At 47.8% G+C, this 16,701-nt stretch overlaps 1 protein-coding gene across 1 annotated transcript in view; it reads left to right on the top strand.

The window, feature by feature from the left end:
• The window catches only part of PTPRA (protein tyrosine phosphatase receptor type A), a 70,059-nt gene that overhangs the window by 27,962 nt on the left and 25,396 nt on the right, over nucleotides 1–16,701 (top strand). Inside the window, exons 6-8 of the mRNA XM_082263991.1 lie at nucleotides 11,656–11,792; nucleotides 14,071–14,161; nucleotides 15,987–16,063. Of these exons, the coding sequence (XP_082120117.1) occupies nucleotides 11,656–11,792; nucleotides 14,071–14,161; nucleotides 15,987–16,063 (305 nt within the window). The remainder of the gene's footprint in view (nucleotides 1–11,655; nucleotides 11,793–14,070; nucleotides 14,162–15,986; nucleotides 16,064–16,701) is intronic.

Raw genomic sequence — 16,701 nt, 5'->3', positions numbered from 1 at the left:
ACTACATGCTATCGGTATTGATCAGGTTGTTCTAAATGTATTTATTTCAGGTATAAGCGGTCCCCGGGTTACAAACAAGATAGGGTCTGTAGGTTTGTTCTTCAGTTGAATTTATTTGTAGTTTGGAACAGGTAACATTTTTAATTGTAGCTCCAGCCAAAAAAATAATTTTTAATTTTTTTAGCTAGCATAGTGAAGGGTTTACACCCCTGTAATGTTTGTTTTGCTGTCTGTACCCCTGTTCAGAAGATTTCACCTCACTTTCTGTCCCTATGACAATTGGATTTTGAACATTTTGGGTATTTGTGGAAACAAGGATTGGTGATAAAGCTTCAGTGGAGACACCTTTTCCCCATGAGAACTCTTACAGGAGTGAATTTCCCTTCCTAGGGGGAGATTTCCCCTCACTTTCTGTTGTCTCACTCTGTAAGTAGGAGTCGTTTGTAAGTCGGATGTTTGTAACCCGGGGATCGCCTGTACTTGTATAGTGCTGTCAATTTACGCAGCGCTTTACATATACATTGTACATTCACATTAGTCCCTACCCTCAAGGAGTTTACAATCTACTCATCTTTTGTGTCCTAGCCAGCTTGTTTCCTGTATATAAACTGTCATTTTGTTGGTATTGATTACTTAAGATTTGTGTTTTTTTTTTTTTTTTGGGGTTTTGTTTTTTTAAGGCTGCTTTCACACTGATCCGTTTTTTTTAATCCGTTTTTGCCTTACCAAAAGCAGAAGAAAAATGCATGACCAATAAATCCTATGGAGCTCTTCACACCAGTCCCTTGCGGGACAGTTGCGTTTTTAAAAGTCCTGCTTGCTTAATTTAATTAAAGCACCAAAAACACACCTCCCTATTCAAATGAATGGAAAAAGGAGCAGAAACGCACCCAGGTTGCGTTTTTGGTGTGCTTATTGGAATCGCGTCCTTTTTTCACAGATGCAAAATGCACCAAAAACACAGCAAAAATGCATATTCGTTTTTACCACGTTTTTGCATTGCACGATGTCCTATTGCACAAATGTGTTTTTACAGAGAGATGTCATCAAAATCTTAGGATTACCATACCCAAACCGTTTCTTACCAACCACTAGAGCTCAGTTTCTATATTAAGGGGGAAACTATTATGGTTTTGGGCCCGTTTTTTTTTTTTTTTTTTTTTTGCAGTTAGAAGAAAAAAAAAAAAAAGAAAACTAGTGTATCCAAGTGCATTTAACCCTAAAAAGAAGAAAAATGACATATTGCAGTTTATCATTCCTTAGATATAGTCCAGGGGTCGCCTAACTTTCTAAACAAAGGGCCAGTTTTCTGGGGCTGGACTGTGGCCAGTGGGAGTAAACTGTCTCAGGTTTGGTGGTCAGTGGGTCTTAGAATAAATACATAGCACCTGTGGTCAGTAGGATGAGGAATGACACCCCATCATTGGTATAAGTGGGAGGAATCGTGTCCCATCATTGGTATAAGTGGGAGGAAACGTGTCCCATCATTGGTATAAGTGGGGGGAATAGTGTCCCATCATTGGTATAATTGGGAGGAATAGTGTCCCATCATTGGTATAAGTGGGAGGGATGGCATCCCATCTTTAGTATAAGTGGGAGGGATGGCGCCCAATCATTGGTATAAGTGGGAGGGATGGCTCCCAATCATTGGTATAAGTGGGAGGGATGGCGCCCAATCATTGGTATAAGTGGGAGGGATGGCGCCCCATCATTGGTATAAGTGGGAGGGATGGCGCCCCATCATTGGTATAAGTGGGAGGGATGGCGCCCCATCGTTGGTATAAGTGGGAGGGATGGCGCCCCATCGTTGGTATAAGTGGGAGGGATGGCGCCCCATCGTTGGTATAAGTGGGAGGGATGGCGCCCCATCGTTGGTATAAGTGGGAGGGATGGCGCCCCATCGTTGGTATAAGTGGGAGGGATGGCGCCCCATCGTTGGTATAAGTGGGAGGGATGGCGCCCCATCGTTGGTATAAGTGGGAGGGATGGCGCCCCATCGTTGGTATAAGTGGGAGGGATGGCGCCCCATCGTTGCTATAAGTGGGAGGGATGGCGCCCCATCGTTGGTATAAGTGGGAGGGATGGCGCCCCATCGTTGGTATAAGTGGGAGGGATGGCGCCCCATCGTTGGTATAAGTGGGAGGGATGGCGCCCCATCGTTGGTATAAGTGGGAGGGATGGCGCCCCATCGTTGGTATAAGTGGGAGGGATGGCGCCCCATCGTTGGTATAAGTGGGAGGGATGGCGCCCCATCGTTGGTATAAGTGGGAGGGATGGCGCCCCATCGTTGGTATTAGTGGGAGGGATGGCGCCCCATCGTTGGTATTAGTGGGAGGGATGGCGCCCCATCGTTGGTATCAGTGGGAGGGATGGCGCCCCATCGTTGGTATCAGTGGGAGTAATAGCGGGTGCCCTTTTGTTGTTGTTGATGGAAGGAATAGTGCCTCACTGTTGGTAATAGGAAGGTTGTCTCATTGTTAGTATCTGTGGGAGGAATTAAGTTCCAGGGCCAGATAAAGGCAAGCAAAGGGACACATCTGGCTGGTGCATCACAGTTTGGAGACCACTAATCTAGTCAATGGAAATTTAGGTGCTGTGATTATGTTACCAGGGTACCACATAAATGCGATAGATGAAATGACCAACTAACAAAACATTTAAAAATGTGTTTTCTCTTACGTGCTCTGATAGTCACCGCCCGTTCAGTTAGCCTTCACTAGTGGGTAATGGCGCCCTCTGCAGGAGCAAGCTAGGCAGTTTTAAATGTTATTAAAAAACTTTCTACACTTAGGCACACCTCCAGGGGGCCGTCCCTTAGCCATTATCCTGGGGATGCACCGAAATGAAAATTTTGGACCGAAACCGAAAATGCAGTATGCCCTTGGCCGAAAACCGAAACCAAAAATGACTTTTCTCTTACGTCCTCCGACAGTCGCCGCCTCTTCATATTCGTCACATATGGGGTATTAGACTTTGCTCCGAAGGAGTAGCTAGGCAACAGAATATGTTAACAATAAAGCTTTAACATATCCCACCCTCAAGGGGTGGTCACCTCAGTCAATACCCTCCTACTTCCTGCAACCATATCTCAGTTTTAATGTCTAGCTTGTCAGGAGTGGCTGGCTCTCTCTGTGCTGGGACTTTCTGTCCCAGACTCTTTCTTCTTTTTAATATTTTGTTTGAGTTTTTCTCTCTACCTTTACTTAGCTGTTATTTTTGTCAGCATTAGTTAGTTCTTCGGACGAAGAGGATCATGCGGACTGGGTCTCGGGCTGATCCCCCTGGTCGCAGGTCGTGGGTCAGTGGCTTCCCAGTCTGCCATCGAGCGTTCAGCCAGGTAACGCTCCTGGCACAGTGAACGACCCATCCCTGTTCGGTGCAGGGATGATCGGTGAGGTGGCTACCTCACCGGACGCTGTGCGGTTTCTTAACCTCCATTGTGTGCGTCTTGAATTGCGACTCTCCCTGCCTCATGTGCAGCGGCTTGTTCGCCTGTGCGGGTTCCCCACGCCATGTGAGGTAAGTGTATTTATGTGGGGACCTGTCTGTCTGGGGGGGTCTCAGTCTGGGACTGTGTAACCTGCCTTTAATCACACTGCTTGTCTCCCTATCTCTCGGCTGCATGCTGTGGGCTGCAAGGGGAGGGGGGAGCTGTATGACACTGAGTGTGTCAGGCTGGGCAGTGTGAGAAGCTGTGTGCTGTGGGGCATGTTTTTTCTTGGCATGTTTGGGCATATACAGCGATCGCTGCGGCGATCTAACATGTATCCTTATTTTGGGATGTAATGTGTGTGTTTTTTATGCACTGTGGAGCGGCGTTTTCGGCGCCAAACGACGCCATTTTACCGGCGCCCGCTCCGGCCGCATGGTTTACATGCACGGCGGCCATTTTCTTGTAGCCTCCATAGGCTTACATAGAGCGCCCTGGCAGCATCACTTCCTCTTTCCAGGAACACCGATCGAGGCAGCAGCAGCAGCGGGGTCTCCTCAGGTTTTATCCTTCTGTTCTTGTCATCCATTGCCTGTACTCAGTTTGTATATTCCCTGTGGGGGTCTCATTGTGCCTGAGTGTGGTGCGGTGGGCTGCGCTTGCCGCGCTTGCTAAAAGGGGGCAGTTAACCCTTGGTTGTCTGGCATTACAGGGGCAATGGATTCTCAGGAGGGCAAGTTTCCTACAGTATTGGTAGAAAGCCAGGGGACCGCTGTTTCCCCCCCAGGGGGGGATTTAGCCACTATTGTGGCTGGCCTTGCTGCCCAGGTGCAAATGCTGGTGGCTGCTCAATCTACTAAACGGCCCAGAGTTGCTCTGTCCTCTGATTCTGAGGGTGAAGGTGATGGGGCTGTTCTGGCAGGGACCTCCTTATCGGGGTCCCGCTCCTCTCTTGATCTGGTGGGGTCTGAGGTAGAGGCTGAAGTTGAGGGGGTTGATAATTCTCCCCCTGGCTCGCCTGAAGAGCTTGCAATCATGGATGAGTTGATTGCTTCCATTAAGCAGACGCTACGTTTGCAGGACGAAGTGTGTCCCCCCGCTGCCTTGGCGGCTTATGGGACGCAGAGAAAACGCAGGACGCCGCAGGTTTTTCCCTGCAATGCTGATTTTCAGCGCGCTGTTAAGGATCAATGGCGCGATCTGCGCAAGCCTTTTGCGGTACCAAGTAAAATTCAAGCTGCGTTATCCTTTCTCGCCTGCCACTGATGAACGGTGGTGTGTGCCTCCGCCAGTGGATCATGCAATTGCGGTTTTGAACAAAGCCACTGCGATTCCTGCAGAGGGTTCCCCTGTTTTCCGTGATGCCACGGATAGGAGACTGGAGTCTCTTGCCCGTCATACTTATTCTGTTACGGGTTCTATGCTTAAGGCTCTGTTTGCTTCTCTCATGGCGGCCCAGGCGATCGCAAGTTGGACGCAGATGCTTAGGCGCGTCCTAGTGGCCGATTCGGCCTCGGCGGCGACCCTGGATATGGTGGATCAGATCCACCAGGGTGTCATGTATCTGTGTGATGCGGACCTGGACCTGATTCCGTTGGCTGCACGTGTGCACAGCGTGGCGGTGTTGTCTCGCCGCCTGGTTTGGTTGAAATGTTGGTCGGTGGACCAATCTTCACGTAAGACCTTAGCCAATCTGCCTTATGATGGGTCTCGCCTTTTTGGGGAGTCCCTGGATGTGTTGATTAAGGGGATCACCGGGGGTAAGAGCACTCTCTTGCCCCATTTCCCCAAGGCTAAGGGGGCTTCTGGGAAGAAGCATGCTAATTTTCGGCCCCCTCAGGGGTCCTTTCGTGCCTTTCGGCCGCACTACAAGGGCAAACCGTTCAAAGGCCAAGGCTCTCAGAAGAAGCCCTGGTCTGGGAAACAGAAGTCCGGCCAATCCGGACCTGCAGCCCATAACAGTTCGGCCTGAAGGGGCGCCCTCACCCAGTTTTGGGGTGGGGGGACGCTTGCTCGGTTTTCTTCAGCCCTGGTTGGCCCGTGTGCGGGACAGATGGGTTCTGGAAATCGTTCGATCTGGTTACAAGATCGAGTTTCTCTCTCGGCCGGAGAGCAGATTTTTTCCCTCAAATCTTCAACTGTCTCCAGAGCGCCTGCGGGATCTGCACCTGGCGGTGCGGGACCTGAGGGCTCAGGGAGTGGTGGTTCCGGTGCCTCATCGGGACAGATTTCGGGGGTTTTATTCCAATCTGTTCACCGTGCCCAGGAAGGAGGGCAAGGTTCGTCCGATTCTGGACTTGAAGGCTCTGAACCGCTCTGTGCGGGTTCGCAAGTTCCGCATGGAATCCCTGCGCTCGGTGGTGGCTGCCCTGGTTCCGGGGGAATTCATGGCCTCCATCGATTTGAAGGATGCGTACCTTCACATCCCCATATTCGAGGGTCATCAGAGATACCTTCGTTTTGCCATTGCGGAGGATCACTACCAGTTCGTGGCGTTGCCCTTTGGTCTCGCCTCGGCTCCGCGGGTCTTCACCAAGGTGCTTGCACCGGTTCTGGCATTATTGAGGGCCCAGGGCATTTCTGTCCTGGGGTATCTGGACGACATTCTGGTTCGGTCTGCGACCAGACAGGGTCTGGAGGAGGACCTGTCTGTCACAATGCAAACTCTGCAGGAGTTTGGTTGGACGATAAATGTTCCAAAGTCGACACTGAGTCCGTCGGTTCGTCTCCCCTATCTGGGAATGATACTGGACTCGGTGCAGGCGAAGGTCTTCCTGCCGGAAGACAAACTCAGGACTCTTCAGGAGGAAGTCAGGTCCCTCAGGGACGTTCCACACTCGTCTCTGCGGACGTGTATGAGATGTCTGGGATTGATGGTCTCGGCCTTCGAGGCGATTCCTTTCGCGCAGTTTCACACGCGGGGTCTCCAAGCGGAGATCCTGTCCAGGTGGGACGGGCGACCTCAATCTCTGGATCTTCAGATCTCGTTGAGTCATCGCACCAGGGAAAACCTTCTGTGGTGGCTCCAGTCCCCGTTGGTGTCCGGGGGCAAGTCGTTTCGTCCGATCTCGTGGACGGTAATCACCACGGATGCCAGCCTGTCGGGCTGGGGTGGTGTTCTGGGCGTCCTGTCCGCCCAGGGGACCTGGTCGGAGGGGGGAGTCTTCCCTCCCGATCAACATTCTGGAATTGCGTGCGATAAGGCTCTGTCTTCATCGCTGGACGGACCGGCTGCAGGGCTGCCCGGTTCGGGTGCAGACGGACAATGCCACGGCGGTGGCCTACATCAACCACCAAGGGGGCACCAGGAGTGCCCGAGCGGCTCGGGAAGTGGCCGACATTCTGTCTTGGGCCGAGACTCATGTCCCGGCGATAACGGCGGTTCACATTCCGGGAGTGGAGAACTGGCAGGCGGACTATCTGAGTCGCCAGACCCTGGATCAGGGGGAATGGTCTCTCCACCCGGCTGTCTTCCAGATGTTGTGCGCGAAGTGGGGTCTTCCAGATGTGGACCTGTTCGCGTCTCGCCTCAACTACAAGGTGAAGAGGTTCGTGGCAAGGACGCGCGACCCTCGGGCAGACGCGTCGGACGCGTTAGTGGCCCCGTGGCATCAGTACAGGCTGATGTACGCGTTTCCACCGATTCAGTTGCTGTCCAGATTCCTTCGCAGGTTACACTCGGAACGCAGCACGGTGATTCTTGTGGCACCGGACTGGCCTCGCCGGTCCTGGTACGCAGACCTCGTGAATCTGGCGGTCGACGCCCCTTGGCGTCTGCCTCTTCGAGACGATCTACTGTCTCAAGGACCGATTTACCATCCTGCTTTACAGTCGCTGGCTTTGACGGCCTGGCTGTTGAGACCGAGGTCCTGAAGGAGAAGGGTCTCTCTCCAGAGGTCGTTCATACTTTGATCAACGCGAGGAAGTCTTCCTCGGGGAAGGTTTATTACCGTACTTGGAAGGCCTATTTTGCCTGGTGTGAGTCCAGGGGGTTTTCACCCCGCACGTACTCGGTTTCCCGTGTGCTGTCTTTCCTTCAGACGGGTGTCGATCAGCGTTTGGCGCTGGCTACGATAAAGGGTCAGGTGTCTGCGCTGGCCGTTCTGTTTCAACGTCCCGTGGCTTCCAACTCCTTGGTTGGCACCTTTATTCAGGGTGTGCGGCGTCTGGTTCCTCCTAGGAGGGATCCTTTGCCCCCTTGGGACTTGAATCTCGTTCTATCTGTGTTACAACGTGCTCCTTTTGAACAGATCAGGGAGATCTCGTTGTCTATGTTGTCCAAAAAGGTCGCCTTTTTGGTGGCGATCACTTCGGCTCGCAGAGTGTCGGAACTGGCGGCTTTGTCCTGCAAGTCTCCGTACCTGGTTGTTCATTTGGATAAGGTGGTCTTGCGACCTAATCCTTCTTTTCTGCCGAAACGAGTTTCGGAATTCCATCTTAACGAGGATATTGTTTTGCCTTCGTTGTGCACGAAGCCTAAACATCCAAAGGAGGTGCGATTGCACTCTCTGGATGTTGTTCGGGCGATAAGGGTTTACCTTAAATCGACTGAGTCTTTTCGTAAGACGGACTCCTTGTTTGTTCTTCCAGAGGGTCCTCGGAAGGGCATGGCGGCTTCGCCCTCTACCATCGCCAAATGGATCAGGCAGACCATTGAACAGGCCTATGCCTTGCAGGGGAAGGTTCCCCCTGTGCCTGTGAAGGCGCACTCTACTAGATCTCTGAGTACGTCTTGGGCCTGCCGTCATGGGGCTTCTGTAGCCCAGGTGTGTAAGGCGGCGACTTGGTCGACCGTGCACACTTTCACAAAATTCTACAAAGTAGATGTTCAGGCATCGGCGGATGCTTCCTTTGGCCGCAAGGTTCTTAGTGCGGCTGTTCCATAGGGTCCCTTGTTGGGGACTCCTGGCTGTTGGGATAGTTTTTTGTATCCCCTGGTTTTTTTGTCTTTTCCTGGGTTGTTGCTCCTGTTGAGCACTTATTTTTGCTGTTGCCCAGCTGGTTTCCTTCCTTTGGTAAGGTTCCTTTCTTTGATGTGGAGACTGCGTTGCCTTTCGGCGCGGATGCGTTTCCCACCCCTCATGTTTGCACTGCTTTGGGACGTCCCCATATGTGACGAATATGAAGAGGCGGCGACTGTCGGAGGACGTAAGAGAAAACGGAATTTTTGTAAAATCTTACCTGTAAAATTCCTTTCTCTGAGTCCTCCGACAGTCGCCGCCCCCGCCCCTCTTTTGGGGTTTGAATGTATACTCTACTGCTATTCCACTAAAACTGAGATATGGTTGCAGGAAGTAGGAGGGTATTGACTGAGGGGACCACCCCTTGAGGGTGGGATATGTTAAAGCTTTATTGTTAACATATTCTGCTGCCTAGCTACTCCTTCGGAGCAAAGTCTAATACCCCATATGTGACGAATATGAAGAGGCGGCGACTGTCGGAGGACTCAGAGAAAGGAATTTTACAGGTAAGATTTTACAAAAATTCAGTTTTTCCCACAAATAATTTTAAAATAGATAGAACAGGGGCATACACCAAAAACAGGCAGCGACGTACACCTGTCGCTGCCACCCTGTCACAGTATATGTACTGTGACGGGTTGGCAATAGGTTAATTTAATTACCAATGGTATTTGTATTATGCAGCATGAGGGGGTTAATGTATTGTCACTCCTGCATTAGTGACCGACCAGTGGCAGTTAATTAACCCCTTTGTGCTGCATTAGTGCAACCAGTATCAGTGTTAATTAACACTGATACTGGTTGCACTAATGCAGCACAAAAGGGTTAATTAACTGACACTGGTCGGTCACTAATGCAGCAGTGACCAGCAGTGACAATACATTAACCCCCTCATGCTGCATAATTAATACTAATACCAATGGTAAGCTGCCTCAGCTATCAAAACCCCCCCCTCCCCCCCCACGTCAGCCTCAGTCTCAGCGTCAGCGTCCCTCTCCTACTCACTCAGCTCCTCCGGTCATGGTGTCCATTATTCAAAAGTCCCGCCTCTGGCTGGCCACCCGCCTCCCGGTGATGTCACTACTACTACCATCTGTACATGAATGAAGTGACACACCGGGCGGGCGAGCGGCCGCTAATAGATATAACTGTGATCCTTCCCTGTCAGCGGGACTGTGTGTGAATGAGAACTGACCTGAAACCGGGCGGGGGGAGCGGCCGCTAATAACTATAACTATGTGAGCCTTCACTTCCCTGTCAGAGGAGATACATGCCTGACAGGGAAGTGAAGGCTCACATAGTTATAGTTATTAGCGGCCGCTCCCCCCGCCCGTTGTCAGGTCATTTCTCATTCACACACAGTCCCGCTGACAGGGAAGGATCACATAGTTATATCTATTAGCCGCCGCTCGCCCCGCCCTCCCGCCTGGTATGTCCCTTCATTCATACACACATCGTAGTAGTAGGGACGTCATTGAGAGGCGGGCGGCCGGCCAGAGGCGGGACTTTTAAAACCTCCCCTGCGCTGCGCCCTCCTCCTTCCTCACGGCGGCCATATTAATTTTGGCAATGTTAACCCAATTATCGGCCGAAATGGGATAGGCTCATTTTCGGCCGATAATTTCGGTGGCCGAAAGTTCGGTGCATCCCTACATTATCCTGATCCAGTTACCACTGTGCCTGGCAGCTTCTGCTGAGACGATCTTCTGTCTCAAGGGCCGATCTTCCATCCTGCTTTACAGTCTCTGGCTGTGACGGAGTGGTTGTTGAAAGCCAGGTCTTGAGAGACAAGGGTCTCCCGAATTATGTCATTCCTACCTTATTGAAGGTTCGGAAAGCTACCTCTAGAAAAATTTATCATCGCACCTGGAAGGTGTATGTTGCCTGTTGCGAGTTGCAAGGGTTTAATCTCCGCTCCTTTTCGGTGGCGAGGATTTTGGCTTTCCTGCTGGAAGTTGTGGATCAGTGTTTGCCACTGACCGTGATAAAGGGTCAGTTGTCGGCCTTAGCCATTCTGTTCCAGCGTCCCTTGGCAACTAATTCCTTGATTCGCACCTTTATTCAAGGGGTGCATCATCTGGTTTTCCCGCGGAGGGCTCCTTTGCATCCCTGGGACCTGAATTTGGTGTTATCTGTTTTACAACGGCCTCCCTTTGAGTACATCAGAGACATTCCTCTGCCTATGTTGTCTCAGAAAGTTGTCTTTCTGGTGGCTATCACATCTGCTCGCAGGGTGTTTGAATTGGCTGCTCTGTCTTGCCATTCGCCTTATCTGGTGGTTCATAGGGATAAAGTGGTTCTGCGACTCAATCAGTCCTTTCTCCCCAAGGTGGTGTCGACTTTGCTCCTCAATGAGGATATAGTGTTGCCTTCGCTGCGAACCCCAAGCATCCCAAGGAATTTGCCTTGCATTCCTTGGATGTGGTCCGGCCGGTCAGGGTTTACCTGTCTGCCACGGAGTCTTTTAGGAAGTCTGATTCTCGGTCTTTCCTGAGGGACATCGGAAGGGTTCGGCTGAGTCTGAGGCAACCATTCCTAAGTGGATCAGACAGACAATCTGTGGCCCAGGTGTACAAAGTGGCGACCTGGCCGTCTGTGCACACTTTCACAAAATTCTACAAAATTGATGTGCTGGCATCCTCGGATGCTTCCTTTGGCCGCACGGCTTTGAGTGCGGCGGTTGTTTGAAGAGACGTGTTTTTTTCGGTCTCTTCCTGGGTTTTTTTTTTGTCTGGGTTGGCTCCTGTTTTGAGCTTTGTTGCCCTGTTGGCTCAGTTGTTTTTTCTGACCTCATTGATACGTTACCTTTTTGGTAGGTTGCGTCTTCCCACCCCTCACACCTGCACTACTTTGGGACATTCCACTAGTGAAGGCTAACTGAACGGGCGGCGACTTTCAGAGGATGTAAGAGAAAATAGAATTTTTGTAAGAACTTACCGTAAAAAAATGTTCTCTGAGTCCTCTGACAGTCGCCGCCCCTGCCTCTCTGGTTCTTGGATCTTGGGGTTATTGCCTTCCGGCAAACAAACTGAGGGACAGTGGTAACTGGATCAGGATAATGGTGAAGGGACGGCCTCCTGGAGGTGTGCCTAAGTGTAGAAAGTTTCTTATTAACATTTAAAACTGCCTAACTTGCTCCTGCAGAGGGTGCCATTACCCACTAGTGAATGCTAACTGAACGGGCGGCGACTGTCAGAGGACTCAGAGAAAATAATTTTACGGTAAGTTCTTACAAAAATTCTATTTTTTTTTTTTTTTTGACAGAACCTCAAAGTATGCCACTCCTAGCAAGATCTCCCAGCACCAATCGCAAATACCCGCCACTGCCTGTCGATAAGCTGGAAGAAGAGATTAACCGAAGAATGGCAGATGATAACAAACTGTTCCGGGAAGAGTTTAATGTGAGTTTTAAATACATTTCCATGTAAACTGTACTGGAGTTCAAAAGCAAGCTTGCTTGTGCAAGAACACTTCATTGAATAAACCCATTCAAAATGGTTGTCTCCTTTTTTGGTTGTGGAGGGCGAGACTGATCCCCGCCAAGCTTCTCTGGGGCCCTGATGGAAATATCTTTAGAATCCCTTTGGAATACCTCTCACAGTCTGAGTTACTTTTTTAGACCACATTTCATGTTACACATATATTTAGGATGCTCCATGATACATGGTCACAGTCCCCCATCCCCAAACGACCCCCCCACCCACTGAACCCTAGGGTGCTTCTGTCTGCAGGCTCCAGTCATTTTATTTACTGCAGCTGTGAATGGCTCTGCCCACAGAGCTGACTAATACATTTACACAGATGTTAATGTAGACATCAAGTCCTAGCTGCCACTGCCACAGCGGGACCCATAGATGTCAGTGGAGCACAAATGTTTGTGCCATCACCATTGATAATTACTCCAGCCATCTAACTGAAAGTCCATACCTCTAAGCAGACCTGTGCCTGGAGAGAGAGTCTGTGGTTCCAATGCTTTGCAAACTCCAATGCAAAAATGAATAAATGCTCATTTTATTTCATGTTTTATGCTGTCAGAAATGGCACCACGCGGAAGAGAAATGTCACAAGGCCTGAGAAAGAAAATAATTTCTTGATACAAGAAAGGTGAAGGCTACAAGAAGGTCAGCAAAGCTTTACTTGGTCAGAATACTGTAGCAAAGTGATACAAAAATGTAACAAAGATGGAACTGCAACCATCTCGCAAAGATGTCTAGGCCATCCATGGAAGTTAACTACTTGACAGGAGCGTCCTCTGATGAGTTGGGTTGAAGACAATTGCTATGCAAGTTCGCTGCAGTTGGCTAAAGATGTAGAAAGCCAAACTGGGGTGATTGTTTCCTGTGACACAAAACGGTGTACACTGCAGAGGAATGGCATGCATGGGTGTCGTCCACTAAGGAAGTCTCTCCTAAAGCCCATGCACAAAAAAGCCCACCTAGAATTTGCCAGGGCTCATGCTGAAAAAGACTACTGGGACTCTGTAATCTGGAGTGAAGAGACTAAGATAAAAGTTTTTGGAACTGATGGCTCCAAAAATGTTTGGCATCGCAAAGGTGAGGAGTACAAAGACAAATGCATGGTGTCTACAGTGAAACCTGGTGGTGGCAGTGTGGCATGAATGCTGCTGTTATCGGGGAGCTGCTGTTCATTGATTGTATCATGAATTCACAGATATACTGCTCTATATTAAAAGAGAAGACGCAACCATGACTTCATGCCCTTGGTCATCGTGCACTTTTCCAACATGACAATGATCCAAAACACACATCTAAGGCCACTGCTGCATTTCTGAAGAACAGGGTGTAAGTGATTCAGTGGCCAAGTATGTCTCCTGATCTGATCCCAATCGAACACCTATTCTGAAATGAGAAGTTGAGCTTCACTCTGCATTCTGAATCCAGGCTCTAAAAGAGGTTGTTCTTGAAGAATGGAAAAAGATAGCTGTTGCACTGTCGTCAACTTGTTCATTCCATGCCTAGAAGACTTGGTGCTGTCCTTACAAATCATTGAGGTCATATGAAATGCTAGATGTACTAGTTACTGTTGTGGGGTGTATTCATTTTTGCATCAACTAATTTGAGTAAAACTGAAGATTTTGTAATCTGTTATATTAACTTTAATTTCATGTAATGAGCTAAACAAATGTTCTATAAAACTCAGTTTTGTAAATTTTTTGGAAATTGTACTGGTTTTCTTTGAGATATGAAAACCTTACTTTTTAAAAGGGGTGTACTCCTTTATGCTGAGCACTGTAACTTTGCAAAAAAAAAAAAAAAATCGTACCTAAAGTTCATCTTTAACTGTTTCTAGGCATTCATTACTATGTTGCAGCTGAAAATAAGTCTAGACATGATTGCTTATTTGTTCCCTACCTGAAATGACCTGTTCAGGTGTTAGTTTTTTTTTTTTTTTTTTTTTTTTATTTATTTCGTTATTTATTATTAAATACACATTGAAAAATGCTTGTGAATATTTTTTTCCCCCCTTTTTAAAGTCCCCTTAGTGGCTGGATCAGAATAGAATAATTTTTTTCTAATGTGACAGCATGTCAATACATTAAAATGATTAGCCTTCTAGTAAATGCATTTTTTGTCTGAAGTCTCTCTTTGCATGGTACTGTAGCACCACTTAGAAGAATTTTTGGTGTATTCTCCAACATGCATGTATTTCTATCTGTAGGCTCTACCAGCCTGCCCTATCCAAGCTACATGTGAAGCTGCCTCAAAGGAAGAGAATAAAGAAAAGAACAGATATGTCAACATACTGCCCTGTAAGTACTCATCCACATTTTGTATAATCATTTCTGAAAGAAAAACCTGCCGCCTGACAAATATTTACTTGTGTACTTTTTATAGATGGCTTTATTAAAAAAAAAAAAAAAAAAAAAGTTTTTCTTTTTAAGTGTTATAACAAATTGCAGCCAGTCAGAATTCATCTTCTGCTGGTCTGACCCTGGCAGACTGAACGTTGATTGGTTGTTGAGGGTTGTTGCGCATAAGAATAAGTACTCTTAACCTCCCTGGCTGTATGATTGTTTCCGCTTTTAGGTGCTGAAAGCGGTACCATTACTTTGCATGTAATTCTTAAGAACGAGCAGCCCAAACCAACTTTTTACATATGATTTGTTTTTTACTGTGCGTTCTTCTTTATAACATCTCAGGTATGATAAAGTTTGAAACACAAAATCACAAATTATAAAATAACTATAAATAAGTTAAAGTATGTATGTATATGTGTATATACGCGTCACTTCGCAGAAAACGGAAACCAGGGCTCACAGCATCGGGCGGAAGATCCGGCCGCCGTATGCTGCAGGGACACATCGCCGGATCCCGGGGACAAGGTAAGTAACCTCTACCAAGATCCAGCGATGCTCCCTGGCGGTACCCCGAGTGTGGCTCGGGGTTACCGCTAATGGCAGGGAAATTCCACCCTGAGCCACACTTGGGAATACCGCTAAGGAGGTTAATGTAATTATGCTGAATATGCTTATTTTCTTCTGCTATAGAGGTGGCATGGCATGCCAATTGGGTACTGTGTATAAAGTGCTTTTCTTGACTCCTAAATCACTGAAGCGTCACATTTCTCGAGATCCAACAAACCTTGAACTGTGATTTATTCCTCAGAGCTTGCTTAAAGCTGATTTGCTGGCCTGACGTAATCTTGTAAAGGGATTCTGCAGATCTTTTGCTGCTTCATTGTCACTTTTAATGCTTCACACAACTATGTGAACTAGTAAGAACATATGATTCCAGCACACTATGGATTTGTAATCAATGGTCCAAACCTTTAAAGGGATCACACCACATGTAATGTCAGTGCAATGTTTTGAGGCTACACAGGACCTCTTTCCCAGATATGTTTAACATGCCTGCTAAAAAGGTCCTGCACGGCCCTGAAATGTTGAACTAATAGTGATGTGATCTTTTCAATAAACATTTGGAGTCTCGACTACGGATCCATGGTGTTTTGTCAACGTATGTTCTTGATATGTTTGATACCGGCTGACCTGCTGGAATTCGCTACAGCACCCTCCCCTAACATGCCTTGTCTAGGAATGTGTTTGATGTGAATTTATTGTATGCTGCTATATGGACTCCATATTCAATGATAAACTGGTGGGGATTCTCGATCTTTTTTGGCTGATGCAGCACTTTGTCAGATCCCTGGTAAGGAATATACTACCACCTCCTACAAAATATGATGCACTCCATATTATGGTAAAATGATGAAATTCTAATCTTGCTCTCTGCCTCCATCAAACAAATCGATAATGTCCATTGGTTCCCTCATTTGCTGTATGGAGGTCAGTTGGTAAAGGACAAAGGTATTGCATGCCAAAACAATTCTTCTGTTGCAGATGTGCTTTGTTAAGGAGTCCAAAGGGCCCCATTACCTGCTGAATTCATCTGCATTGCAGGTATTGGGGTACCTGTACATTTTTCCAATCTGGGTCGTCTCGATTATGGTAGATCATTTTGCTTATTGCTAATTCCAGAATTTTTTGTGTGAAAGACACTTTCTATAGCTGTTCAATGTCGTTTTAGATCATAACTGCAAAATTCTAACTGCTTTTGACTTTTCTACATTTGCAGATGACCATTCCAGAGTTCACCTGTCGTCCATAGAGGGAGTGCCTGATTCAGACTACATTAATGCCTCTTTTATCAATGTGAGTGTTCTTTACATCTTCATTTAAAGTGACATTAGACTGCTATGCTACAGTTTTCTTGTGCATGGCACAGATTTGAAGAAATGTCTGGGCTGACACCCTTCTAAAAATGCTAGGTGCCTGGTGTAACGGAACCGCTGACCCACACTGTGTTTGTGGTCTTCCGTCAGTATACGGCTTCCTTGCAGTCATGAACATATATAACCGATTTTCCCAGCAGCCCTCATACAAAGCTAGCCAAAAACTTGGCTTGTACTGGAATCGCACTTTATTGAACAGTCACACAGAATTTATATACAGCATGGACCTCCCCCTCCTGAATCAGATTACCACACACAGGTCAGGGGTTGCCTGATTACATTATCATATGCAGATGCAATTGTATACAGAAACCAAATTAACCTGAACCAATTATCTAGCCATCTGGACAGAACAATGTGAGGTCATTAACATTTAACAATGAGACAGGCAGACAACACAATACACATCCCACCTCAAAACAGAATATAGGAAAAGACTGCCAATGACAGTCTGTCCGTCTCCTACATTGAAGTCCATGGAATACACATCTACATATTGCTATGATTATTTAGGAGTCATATTTCATAGCAACATGCTATAGGTCTCACAGTGTAAAG

This window comes from Pelophylax lessonae, assembly GCF_965119305.1.
Source record: "Pelophylax lessonae genome assembly, chromosome: 1".
NCBI lineage: Eukaryota > Metazoa > Chordata > Amphibia > Anura > Ranidae > Pelophylax > Pelophylax lessonae.
This window is presented reverse-complemented; position numbering and strand designations above follow the sequence as displayed.